The sequence below is a fragment of the Ambystoma mexicanum genome, chromosome 10 (assembly GCF_040938575.1).
Source record: "Ambystoma mexicanum isolate Mex_15411 chromosome 10, UKY_AmexF1_1, whole genome shotgun sequence".
NCBI classification, from domain to species: domain Eukaryota; kingdom Metazoa; phylum Chordata; class Amphibia; order Caudata; family Ambystomatidae; genus Ambystoma; species Ambystoma mexicanum.
In genome coordinates this window covers 1174692419-1174706311 of record NC_090932.1, presented here as the reverse complement: position 1 = coordinate 1174706311, position 13893 = coordinate 1174692419, and the positions used below count along the sequence as shown (strand labels likewise).

The 13893-nt window shown below is 45.3% G+C and overlaps 1 protein-coding gene across 1 annotated transcript in view; it reads right to left on the bottom strand.

Annotated features, from left to right (window-relative positions):
• The window catches only part of LZTR1 (leucine zipper like post translational regulator 1), a 692494-nt gene that overhangs the window by 226836 nt on the left and 451765 nt on the right, over positions 1 to 13893 (bottom strand). The window contains exon 16 of the mRNA XM_069619129.1: positions 3130 to 3256. Within this exon, the coding sequence (XP_069475230.1) occupies positions 3130 to 3256 (127 nt within the window). The remainder of the gene's footprint in view (positions 1 to 3129; positions 3257 to 13893) is intronic.

Below are 13893 nucleotides of genomic sequence, written 5' to 3'. Positions count from 1 at the left end.
CAGCTGAACACTGGAACTCCTATCTGAAGTACAGAGAGGACCTTGAAGGATGCTGGGGCTCCTCCTAAAACGGCCACTGGCCAAGCCAACTCCCCATAAGGTACATCATCTCTCTCTCAATGAGGAGAAGCCTATCAAAGTTGTCTCCCTCCCTTGAGCCAGTGGGTACAACTGGTTCTTCATCCTGCTCTTCGTTTGTGTGCTCCCGTCTCTCAGAGAACATGCAAATCTGTTCCAGTCCAGAAGGCCTGCACATTCTGAGAGGGGACCCCCACATTGTAGCTGGACCCCGATTTGCTATACCTGCTTATCCCTGTGCAGCACCATTGAGGAACATCATCTTCATGACCCTGCTGCTGCTCCTGGCCTCCAGGGTAAGTTGCTTCACCAAAGCTGAATTTCGGACTCCTCGTTGCTAGCAGGTCCTTGTTGGCCCACGTGAAGACTGTCCACTGCCAAATGCATAGTCTGTCCTTCTCCTGTGGTACACCAAGAAGAGACATTCCTTCTTAAGGATACAGCGGTCCAGCTGCAGGCACCATCCGTGACAGAGCCCGGAAGTGCTGCCAGCAGGACTCAATCCTGACTCCGATACACGCCACTGCAACTGCGACCATGGGCCTTCTTCAATGCAAACGACAATGTGAGAAGTCTTCTCTAAGTCTGCTGACTTACCTGAAGTCACTGGTCTTCCTCAACTGGGGTCTCCTAGGTGTGCTTCTATACCCTTTTAGACCCACTGATGAACCACATAAATCTCCACACGGTGCAAACACCATGCTTGCAGCTATCCCTGCCCCTGTCTTTGGTGGTAGAACCTGGATGTAGGAACCTGCTGTGTGGTCACAGTGATTTCCCAAATTGGTGGCTGCACCCCTTTTTCTCTGGAAAGCAGAGTATTTACTTACCAATTTGTAGCACAATAACTACACTTGCCTTTTGGCTTTGCCCTATGTTAGCCTACGATGAAACCTTTGATATAAGTAGAACTGCTTACGTACCTGTGATTCTGGCTGGGCAATTGTTCAGGGACTAAAGCTGGTGTTGGGACAAACTCCCAGAAGGCCACTAGGAGTTTGCGGTCTCTCGGAAGGCCCAACACCTTCCACAGGACTAACGGAGGACTCTGTCAAATGGCAAGTTCAAACTGTGGTTTATTACAGACAGAATCAACAGGGATCAGCACAGCGACAGAAGAAATCTGTGACGTGATACAAAATTGTGTCACTGCTCCGTCACTACTTCGGCCTCTCTCCAAAAACCTATTGACATGTAGGATTGGCTGTCTGGAGCCTAATAACCTATTTGGTCACTGTTATGTGTTATTCTACTGGCTCTCCCATGTCAGGTGGCTGGCCTGGTCCATTCCCAAGTCACTATCTATAAATATGTTGCAGTGTGAGGTTCTTGCCATTGGTTCTTGCTTGTTGCTACCCACCGCTAGGATAATTAACTGTGATTGGCTATAGCCGACATCCCCAGGCCTGGGATCTGCAAAGGTTCTCAGCTCTTGGTGTACCTCTTCAAGGTAATAAGAATGACTATGTGTCTGCATTGTAACTTGTGTGTACCACCTTAATCTAGGGAGTGCTCTTTTTGCCCGGGACAACACTTGCCTCACATTGTAGCATCTTTGTTGCAGTCTTCTGTCTGGTAGCTTGAGATCGGCTCCCTTTCACAGCGCTGGCCGCTGTCCATTGTCTGCGTCAGCCGGGTCACATGTTCGGAGACCATGATTTTGAGCTGTGCAGCTCGGAATACTGAGGAATTATTTGTATTTACTGCAGCTGGTGCTTTTGTCGTTCAGGAAATAGAATGTCACCTGTATCTTGTGGCCTTGGTAGTGGCTACTGTCTCACACATTTTGCTCTTTGTCCAGCCTGAATTCAGCTCAGCTTGGCTCTGGCTGAGAGACTTGTGGCCTGCTGTAAATTTCCTAAACCATTATAATGCAGCTTCTACAGTGTTCGTGCTATACTACATTCTCCATAGGATAGTCACACTTGCTTCTGTCAGGTCCCATAGGTGCTCCTGCAGTTCCATGAGGTTATTCGCATGTAAGCATTTGCAAGCTTTGCTCAGGATCTGTTGCATCTTGCGGTTTCTGCATTGCTGCGCTTGGCTAATGATAAAAATAATCAAAGCAATGACAGTATATAGAACTGTACGCTTGTGTTCTTCATGTATTGGAGTTGGTGTTTATGTCCCGGAGTGCGGATGGCACGTGTGCTTCATGTCGAACGCTGCTAAGTCGTGGTGTCTCCGGTGACGTCAGCAAAATGGATTCTTGACGCTTTAATCAAGACTGTCGATTCAGGTGTCTTTAATTGTAGCTTGCGGCCCCTCGTCCACTCTGGGGTATATTTGTATTGCACCTGGTCTGTAGGACTGGCTGAGGGGGTACCTCTCGACATACTTGTCAATCATCAGCCCTTTGGGGATTCGTCCAAAATAGAATGGGTGATTGCAAGGTTTTCTGGCCTTCTTCCGGGTCATGAATTTTGTAGGAGGCCGAGGTGGGGGTAGACTTCCCCATCCCTCTTCACGGTCATTTCTGATGTCTGTATTGGTGAAACTGCTGGTTTGCATTCCTATTTATAAAGCCCGAAATACAATGAAACCATTCTGTTCCCTCTTTCCTTCCCATTTTCACACAGCAACAGAGTGACACATTTAGTACAGTGTCTATATAACGTGTGGGTGGTTTCCCTTTCAGACAGACTGACACACACCTTGTAATTGAACTTAATCTTAATACACCAGTGAAAGATGGTCTAACTGTTGAGGAAACCATGCAGGTCCACTGAAGGTTGGGACAGAAAAACCCTACTAAGACTCCTTTTTTGGAGGAATTACCATAAAGGATGGCAACATATTCAAGTATTTTAAGCAAATGTATAAATACAAAAATAGTCATATGATCAGCCTTCTGATGTGATCACAGCATGTCATGTATGTTACATCTGAAACAAATTGATATAGATAACGAAGCTCACAGACACAAAGAAGTCTCACACCTCCATAACGGCTCATAATCACCAATGTTGATCTGAACAGAATAGCTTGATTAATGTGGCCATTTCAGTTTAAATATAGGATTAAATTGTACAGATACACGCCTATGCATACCTGGACCGAGCTGCGAGAATGGCCTTGTGTGCAGGTCTAGGGTGACCGTCCAACAGCAAAGTGATGTCGCAGAACTCTGTGCCAGAGCCTTCCAAGCATGCCTTCATATCCTGCACTAGCGAGGTGCCTAAAACATGCCACAAACAAGGGGAAAGACAGACCAAAGAGTGAAAATGTGTTAGCAGATGAGAGAATACAAGGGTCTTCTCACTGTATCTCAAGACAAGTAACTTCTTACTTTTCACATCGAGTATCTTCAAGGACATTACAGAAAAGGTTAATACATTCCCTGCATTGTGCAACAAGTTGGAAGCTGAAGAGAGATTTAACAAAAGGTGTTATCATTTCTGTTGACATTGCAGAGAATGAAGGGTCACGCAATGCAATCAATAAGAAGTTTCATGATGTTTCTACTTGCTCCTCTTGGCTGGAATATGCTGCCAGATACCAAACTGTTAACAGAAACTCAAAGGTGAGTACTGTAAGCGACAGAGCAGGTTCTGTATAAATAGTTGTATCTCTTTACATGATGTCGTAGGCCCGTAACTGCATGTCTCAGAAATATGGACCAACAGTGGTCTACAGTCCATGATCTGTAGTAATGATCCCCTATCAGGTGTGATCAAGACTCCAAATAAGCAGTGAACCTGCATATTCTAGTCCTTACCATCAGGTCAATACTCGTAACAAGGAGAACTAGGGAGTAACAGGCATTCAAATGCCTGACTCTTTACCCCACATGTACTGCTCAGGCATTCAACCTTGTAGATTTGTCGCGGCTGTGGGTTGTCCAAAATGACAGGGTGTTGCCTTGGGGACTTATTTGAATGCTCAATGCCATCCATGATGTCAATGAGGCAGTAGCGAGTTATGTCAGGAAGAGGCATTACAAGGGGTCGGGGGTGCTAAGGGGGCTATAGCCCTGGGTCTTTTGGTTGTAGCCTGGGATAGCTCAGGGGCTACAACTAAAAGGCTAGCTTGCCCCAAGTCCGACATTAGCGTAGCCCCAGATCTTTTCCAGAACTAGCAACACCCCTGATGGCAGGGGTGGTAAGTGCACAGGCCCAATTCGGGTCAAGAGGGATACAGAGACTGGAGTGTATGCTTGCAGCATCATTGTTTAATCTGTACAAAAATGTGTGACAAGGAATCTTGGAAAAGGTGTCAACGGATGTTCGCCCACTGCCACGATAGGCTGCCGCAGCTTGAGTATGCTGATTAAGTGGTGCTAAAAGGACATACACGTAAGGCCTTCCATCTTTGGATTGATGACAAGACCTCATTTATGCAAGAGAGATCTTTGTACGGTCGACTATTAAATAATCAGCTATAATGCAATGGGCGGGAAGACCGAGGGGTAAAATGTAGATTAGACTTAGATGGGGCATTATTGCCAAATGTCTCAGAGGCCCACTACCTCTGCCGATATGAAGGGCATGGAGCAAAACAAGCCACTAGAATGGTACAGGCAGCAGGTAGGCTAGTATGACTGATTGTGAAGCTGGAAGGCCAAACAGCAGATGTCATTCTCAGATCTTCTAAGGGCAGAATTCCATTTTTGACGGTTATAAAGTCTTATTTTATGGGAGCCCTACTCTTTTTGCTCCACCCCTTTACTTTATTTTATGGGGTTTATAATTTATTTTGGTAGTCGGAGGGACTTCTGCTGAAGTCAACCTGCTACTACATCCCCTTTTCACTCTGAGAGGATATGGTCCTGAGTTGCCTATTAGTCTCCCTGGCCCGGGGATGATTCTTAAGCACCGCCTATGTGCCCCCGGGGTGATTATATCACCCTACTTTGGTTAAAGGGGTAGGTTGGTAGCAGCTAATATTTTTTTTATGCTACACGAGGGGTGTAAGCAAATTTACTGCATTAGTAGCCCAATGTACCTTTATGGTCGCCACCAGAGTATTTATGGTATTTGTCCTACTATCTGCCATTTTGTTTTAGGAGGTTTGGGGAAATTATAAGGCAGGCTTGAAAAGCCCTTCTGCCCACATGGAATCTTTGTGAGCCCAAGATGGCAGCCCCCATAGCGATTTGAACTGGTTTACACCAGTTCTTGGTGCTGGGCAGGTCACTACACTTCCAGATGAGTGGGCCTTAATGTTGGCCAATTTATGGAGCTACCTATAGCGGATGGCCACAAAAACCTTTGTTTTAAATCCACTAATGGGATTGATTGGCTGGCAGAGGTCAACCTCTGTGAGTGAAGGTACATAAAATAGAACCTTGTTTGGAAGATCAGCATGTTCGCTTACTGCTGGAAGATTTTGCCACTGAAAACATTGCAGCCGATTTGGAGACCCAGTGTGGTGGTTTGGGGGAAGGAATCATTTTTTTCTGGGTGCCTGTGGGAAGGAACTGCGACCTATCTGGCTTTCCATTATAATCGCAGGTCAGTCTACATGGTTTGTCTTGTTGTTGCCTATGGGCACTTTTCTTAACACTGGAACTCACACAAGTGACATTGCAAGTTACTTATCTTGACTGTGGCATTTATTTTAGGGTCATTGCAGTTCTCCATAAAGACCTGCAATTTTAGTGACTCCCCCTGTTTTATCAGGAATTTTAAATACAAGTATTATTCAGTATTGCCTAGGATATAAATGTTAGCATTGAGTGTTGCTACTGTTTCCCTCGATGGTGTGTAATATGTCCTTCTGGGTCTGGGGACTGTGAATGAATAGCATAGACTTTATTATCCCTCCTGGCTGTGTTGGACATTATGCTCGCATGTTTACTACTTCTATGTGCTATAATTGTATTGTGTGCATATGTATTATGTACCATATTTTAATTTAGAGCATAGCAGGACACCAGCACTTAGGTTCTGTGTGGCACCCTTGGATCCTGAACATGGTGGTGATTACGGTGCATAATATTGTCTTTGGGGGTCTACCCTTCACTTACCCCTGAAAGTCTATGAGTATAGTGCCTGCCACCAGGTATGGGGTTTGCATTATAAGTGGAGTGGCTTAGGCCTTAACTGCCGATTTACTATTTCTTTTATCTACACTATGCTCTGCTTTGTGTTAATGTTAAAGGTATTTATATAGTGCACGGTCACCAACGGAGTTGGTCTCCAGGCGCTCAGGCGAATCTGTAAACAAAAAGGTGGGGAGTGGGTTAGTGGGTGAAGAGGGCGTAGGAAAGTGAGAAGTGGTGTACTGTTGGCAGCTTCAGTTCGGTTTTCACTGTGTGCTGAGCTTGGGTGTGCATATAGGATCAAAGCAAGTCCTGGCGTGTTGTTGTTGCAATATATGTGTTGATTGTAGGTGTGGTGAAGTCTGTGTGGTTTGATGTAAGAGAGGTGGTTGTGTGGGTTTTTGTGTGAATTAAGTATGCAGAAATGTGAGATTTTTGTTAGTGGGTTGTATGTCTCATAATCCCTGTAGTTTAGTGTAACAGGTTGTCATACTAGGTTGGTATATTCTTTCTCGGCGCCCGTTGGCTTCAGTTCAGTTCCCCCCCTCTGCTGTAGAGGAATTACCAGGCATACCATAGACCATAGGCTCCAAAAAAAGTGTAAAGACATGTAAATTCTACAGCGGGGTAGGCTGTAAGGGGCGATTAGGCAAGCGGGGGAGGAACATCCAATCAAAAGAATGTTACCAGGGGAAATTAAATTGTTGATCGAATGGATTGTGTCCTCCCACGTATTCCTCATCTTATGACAGACTCCCAAAGCAGTAATAATTTGCTGGTGGGAGTACAAATAATATTTTGTTGTCATGGACTGAGTGAAGGACCGCTTTTCCAAATTGTCCTTCCTGACTGGAAGATGAATCCAGGCAGTAATGTTTCACAAATGTGTGAAGAGACGACCAAGTGGCCGCTGAACAAATGTCTGACTGGAACACCTCTCCAAAGTGCACCAGAGGTTGCCCTGCCCCTTGTGGAATGTGCTCTCAAATCTTCCGGTGGGTCTTTGCCCGCTAACCTGTAACATTCCCCAATAGCTAGGATGATCCATCAGGATAGGGTCTGTTTCGTCACAGCTAAACCCAATCTAGGGCCTGTATAGCCAATGAATAATTGGTCATTTTGACAGATGTTAGCCATTCTTGATATGTAAAAGCTGAGAGCCCTTTTTGGGTCCAGCCTATGTAATCTTTCCTCCTCCTTTCCAGGATGAGGAGGTGGTTAGAAAGTTGGCAAAAGGATCTTTTGCGACAAGTGGAAGTCGGAGACTAGCTTAGGTAGGAAAGAAAGTTTTACCTTGAGAACAAGCTTGTCTTTATAGAAAACAGTATGGGGAGGTTTACAGGAAAGTGCCTGGAACTCGCTTACCCTGTGGGCTGACGTTGTTAGCAAAACAATTTTCAAAGTTAACAGTCTTAATGGGCATGAATGTATTGGCTTAAAAGGGATGCATGTTATAAATGTTAACACCAGGTTAAGATCCTATATTGGGACTTAGAAAGGAACTGGTGGGAACATGTTAGTAAGACCCTTTAGGAATTGAACAATCAGAGGCATTTTAAAATATGAATCCTCTTCTGAAGAACGCTTGAAAATAGACAGCGCCGCTAACTAACCTTTAATTGTTCCAATCTGGAGTCCCAGATTCGCCAGATGTAATAAAAAAGAAAGCATCATAGGTGTGTAACAAAGAAAAGGGTCCCCATTCTTATTCCTGCACCAACTGCTGAATTTGTTCCAACGGCAGCGGTACAAAGATTTCGTTTCTGGCATTCTGGCCGAAAGAAAGATCTCCATTTCGTCATCCGGAAGGTCCCAATCCCTGTATCTCAAGCTCAGAAACCATACGTGAAAGATGAGAGTCTTGGCCTCTGGGTGGAGAACCCGACCCTCCTCTAGCGAGAGAAGGTCCTCTCTTTGTTAAAGACGTATTGGAGGGCAGATGGACATGTCCAGAAAGTCCCGGTACCACGTCCTCCTGGTCCAATCCAGGGCAATTAGGATCATGGATTTCCCGAACTTTCTCAACCTTCTGATCATGTCAGGAATGACGGGGACTGGAGGAAATGCGTACAGGAGTGGAAACTCCCAGTCCACTACGAACACGTCCCCTAGAGCGCCCCTTGGAGGAAATTCCCTGGAGCAAAACAGTTCATACTTCCGGTTGATGCTGGTCGTGTACAGATCTACTTGAGGGGTTCCCCAGAGGGTGAAGATCTCTGAATGACTTCCCGAGCTAGTTCCCACTCGTGGGAGACTGTGCTCTGCCTGCTCAGAGCATCCGCCGCTGTGTTCTCCTCTCCGGCTAGGTGAACTGCCGACAGAGAGATTCCTTCTTTAATTTCGCAGAACCAGAGCTGCATTGCTTCTCTGAACAGTGGTAGTTGAGGTAGTACATGGCCACTGTGTTGTCTGTCATTATCAGAGCATTCTTTCCCCGTACAGCGGGCAGAAAGGCCTTCAACGCAGGTCTGATTGCCATTGGCTCCAAACTGTTGATGTGTAGTTTGGACTCCGATGGAGACCAATGACCGTTGATTGTCAGATAACGGGCGTGTGCTCCCCACCCCGTGAGTGAGGCGTCCGTCACTACTGTTATCTCCGGCCATGGCTGTCAAAAAGATTCTCCCTTCAGAATGTTGTCCTTGCAATCCCACCACAGAAGGTCCTGTGCTACTCTGCTCAGAACTTGAAGGTGGTCTGACGTCCTGCCTGAGAATTGGGACCACTGTGCCCAGAGAGCCCATTGGAGGGATCTCATTCTCAGGCGGCCCTCTGGCACCAGGAAAATGCAGGATGCCATGAGACCAAGCAACCTTAAAAAAAAAAAAAGGATTGAAGGCCGGAACACCCTGGTCACTCAAATTTGTTGACTCTCTGCAGAATATGTTGAGCCCTCACCTCAGGTGGCAAGGCTTTCCCTGAGAAAGCATCCAGGACTGCTCCAATAAACTAGAGTCTCTGAGATGGTATCATGTGGGACTTCTTGTAATTGAGGGAGAAGACCAGTATGTGGAGAGTGGCAGGTTACACTGAGATGTCCCCATGCTTGTTCGGGTGAACGTGCCCGGATCAGCCAATATTCCAGGTAGGGGTAGACATGAATTCCCCCTCTCCTGAGACTTGCCGCCACCACCGCCATTAATTTGGTGAACACTCTCGGGGCAGAGGTCTGGCCGAATGGCAGAACTCGAAACTGACAATGAAAATCGCCAACTGCAAACATCAGGTACTTTCTGTGCTTGTGATGGATAGGTACATGAAAGTAAGCATCCTGAAGGTCCGATGGCAACATCCAGTCTTGGAGTTGGAGAGCCTAAAGGATCTGAGAAAGGGTAGCCATCTTGAACTAGTCCTTCCTGAGGAACTTCAAGTTTCTTAAGTCCAAGATGGGTGTCAGTCCTCCATACAGGGAGTACCAACCCTTGTTACTCTACCCCATAGGTACCAGTTCTATAGCACCTTTCTCTAGCAGGGCCAAAATTTCCTGCATGAGGAGCGGATCCGGAACTTTGAAAGAGTTGTTCCCCGGTGGATGATCCCGAGGCCTTTTTTTTAAAAAAAATAAAGGCTGTAACCTTGGGCTACGGTTACCAGTGCCCAAGCATCTGAAGTAATGCCCCGCCATTCTTTCAGATGCTGAGAAAATCTGCCTCACACTAGGGTCTTGTGAGTCAAGGCCTCAGAGTGGTTTTGAGGCGGCTGAAGCAGTGGCTGAGGGTAAAATTGTTGCTGCTTGGCCTGACGTAGCACCTCTCCCTCGTACACCATGCAGGAATCTTCTATGACCTCCACGACTTGTTTATCCTCTTTCAACAAAGGAGTAGAATCAAAAGGACTTACCCCTCCAAGAAGATAAACCCAGGGTAGGAGTGTTGAGGCTATCTAATGGCGGCACTAAGAAATTTCACTGCCACCTTGGAGGTCTGCAGCTTTTCCAAACTTTCATCAGGCTTGCTGCCAAACAACCTCGAGCCGTCAAAGGGCATGTTAAGGAGTCTAGGTTGCACATTGGCTGCAAATCCGGACTTCTTCAACCACGCAAATCTGCGCCACACATTACTGGTTGCCATCAATCTGCTGATGCAATCTGCAGTATCCAGACTGGACTAGAGGCATTCACATATTTCCTCCTTACCATCCTCGATAGCCAGAAAGCAGTCTTTTTCTTCTTCTGGGATATGGTCAGCCACCATAGCTACGCAGTGCCACAGGGTAAACGTAAACCTTGACAAGAAAGAGGTTGTGTTAGTTGATTTTAAAGCCATACTACCAGCAGTAAATATTTTTCTCACCCAGGCATCCACTCTCTTATCTTCCTTATCGCGAGGGATAGAGGGGTATGCCAATTGCTTGGTAGATGCAGCAGCTTGAACCACCAAACTTTCTGGTGTTGGGTGCTTTGTTAAGTGCTCTGGGTAACTGCTGGATGTCCTATATTGTTTTGCAAAATGTGTATTTACTGAATCCGCAGTCTCTGGTATTTCCCAATTTGTTGAAACCCTTTGTTGTAGGGCAATGTGAAAAGGCAAAATTGGATCTCTCTAGGTACCCTGATCCAAAATATCTGTCATGTTGTCCTGCTCGAAATAAGGTGTAGGCCTGCTCCAACCTAAACATTCTACCACCTTGCTCATTAGTTGCCTATATGAGTCAACAGATCAATAGGATCTGGTTTACCAAATTCCAGTTGTGGAGATGCATCTATACCACTGGCTGATTTTAGGTTATCATACAACTCTTTTAACCTAGACTCTAGAAATCAACTCCTCTGGCACATTTGGGGTGCCATATTGTAACCCAAATGGTGTATTATCATCTGAAGGCTCATTGTCTTCATAGATTGAGGTTAGAGTCTTAAGAAAATTTTTCTTTGGCAAGGGTTTGAAAACATTTTCCTGGGTTACTATTGGCTTTGACAACTTCGAAGAAATCGGAGTAACCGATTTTGTATGTTTTTTCAAAGGAACCCTCGATGGACTTGATTTCCTGGCTTGTCGAAGCCCTCAACGACTTTTCCTCAGATCGAGACTTTTCTCAATGTAGATCTGGCTTATGGCTCGGATTCGAAGATTTTATTGGTTTTGTCTTAGACTTCCCTTTGCCATCTTGATGCAGATTGACAGGGACATGGGTTTTCTGCTTAGTCTTTGAGGGGGTCGGGTTGCATTCTCAAAGATGTCAAGCATTTCTTTAGGAAACGCATCCCATCGGCCGAGGAATCACTACAGGTGGAAGGTGACCTGTGACGCCGGTTCTTGGCTTTCTTAGAAAAAGACGAGGAATGGCGTGATCAACTTCTCAATCGAGATTTTTTAGATCTTTACCGTCGAGGAAAATCCCTTGACTCAACGGAATTTCTTTTTGAACTCCTTGAAGGAGACTTCGAAGGTAACCTGCCGACTGCCAATTTACCTTTATGCTCCCTCAGAGCCTTTTCGGTCACTGCCTGACAGGAGTTACAGTCAGAGGTACGATGACCGGTATCAAGACACCACAGACATATGCGGTGGCGGTCGGTGATTGACATCTTTGATCCAGAGTCTTGGCACTTCTTGAAGCCCGTCTTAGGTGTGGATGGAGCAGACAGAGAATAACATTTTTGTTTCAGATAATAGTGACTAAGTTCAGTGAAGAATGGAAGCATGCCTTCATTCTTCGAAGCGTTCACTCAGAAAAACAGAACTGAAGCCAACGGGCGCTGCGTGCACTAGTTATACTAATGATGTCGAAAGTCGAACGGAGCCCTCGAGGGACATAGACTCGTCAAGATGGCACACAGTGCCTCCCGTCGAAAGATTTGCCAAAGCAGCTAAAGTTGGAAGCATAATCATCATAAGATGAGGAATATGTGGGAGGACGCAATCCATTTGAAGTATATATGTTTTAGTATACCACTGTGGTGTTTACTTTTATTGTGACCGTTGGGATTAATTTTACCTCCCTGCCAGACTTCCTCCATCCTGATCCACTACAGCTGCTATTAGAGCATGGGTCGGCAACCTTTGGCTCTCCAGAGGTTTTGGACTACAACTCCCATCATCCCTAGCCATTGTAGTGAATGACAAGAGATCATAGGAATTGTGTTTCAAAACATCTGGAGATCCAAAGGTTGCAGACCCCTGCATTAGAGTCTGCCCTTTCCATTTGGGTGACACACTGTTCTATCATTAGGTTAGACGATTACACAACCCTCAACAGAGAGTTGTGCAAACATATTCGTAACAGAGCTTACAGGGACCATGCACAGCCCAATGCCAGCTATCTGGGGATATTTGGGGTTTTGCGAATATCGCTCCATTTATACAGGTTAATAATGAATTCTGTAGAAACATCCTGGCTCTATCAAAGTCAGCCCAATATTCGCCATGCATCCAGAGATGGGATTAGAATGTATTAATGACCCGGTGGCAATTGCCCTTACTCTTTTTGTCTGTCTGTCTAGAAGAACAAGCCAGCATCCCGGCCTTAATGTTTTGTGAATTTTTGGGTACACAATTTTCAAATATCCTGGTTGAAGAAGGTCAAGGAGGACCTCTGTGGTAAGTGCGAGCCAAGTTTTTGGGGTGGGATAATATCCCAGCAGGTGCTAAACATATTGCAAAGGGTTTGTTGTTGAATAGAGTTGAACTGTCTAAATCAAAGAACATGGCCCACACTATCTAAGTGTTTTCAAGTTTACAAGTGTATTTACTGTGGTGCATTAACTGTAATCAGCAATATCATATTTCCATAGCCAGATTCAATGTGCTGAAGTTGGAAACTGTACAGGGCGCTCAGATGGGTAAAGATAATGCAACATGTTATTGCCCATTTTGCCCCTTTATGTTTTTCTGTCCAATGCACAAGGCAGTGAGCCACAAGGAACCTTCGTCTTGACTGAAAAAGATGAATTTCAGACACAGCAGAAAGGTGTTACTGTATCTGTCGATTGACAATGATAAGCCAGTGCCCTGGGCACTACAACATGTTTTGTCCAAAGCTGTTCAAATCAGAACTTGGGAGCTGAAAAACTGTTAGCAGGGGATGCAGTAGAACGCATATAAGAACTACAAGACATGATGCTAGTAGGGTAAACTTGAAATGACGACGCACAGTAGCTTAACAATTATTGAAAAGATGAATAAACATCAGAGAAGTCAACAAAAGTCCCAAATTTGTGTCCACATGAAAGTGGTGTTCTACAGTGGTGTAACAGCACGCAGAGGATTTGCGAGGAAAAGAAGATAGGGTAATGGCGCCCCCTTGGGGGATGGTCTGTACCCTCTCACTCGTAATGAGGAGTAGCAGTGTGGACTCCTCTTCTTCTTCTTCCAATATGGCACCCACTGCTGGAGGAATGAAGTAGTCAAGCCAAGGAAAAACAAAGTCAAAAACCTTTAGCCAAAAATTGACAAATGCATATTCTACAAGAATATAGAGTTACAGTGTGACCCAAATTAACGCAGTTTAATGACTCGGGTTATGCATAAAAGGGCAGTCATAGGTTTGCTGCTGCTCAAAAAGGTGTTTGCAATTGTTGGGTTTGAGATGCTCTGGATTGAAATTCCATGACAACAAGTTATTGTAGAATAGGTGTCCTCAAAATTCCTCGACCTTGAGGTGAAGATACCAAGATTAATGCTAAGTAACCCTAGATGTGTTAAGCAAGATGCTTTGGAAATTGTATTTAGCATCAAGGACTGTTAAAGATGCCCAATGGAATGTGCCACTCTTCAGTCTGTGTGAGCAAGTTTTAGTCTGAACCCTTGGTTGAAGTATTTGAAATATAATGTTTCTTTGGAATGTAGGCAATTGTTAAACACTTCATACAGTGTGCACCGTGAATGTACAGT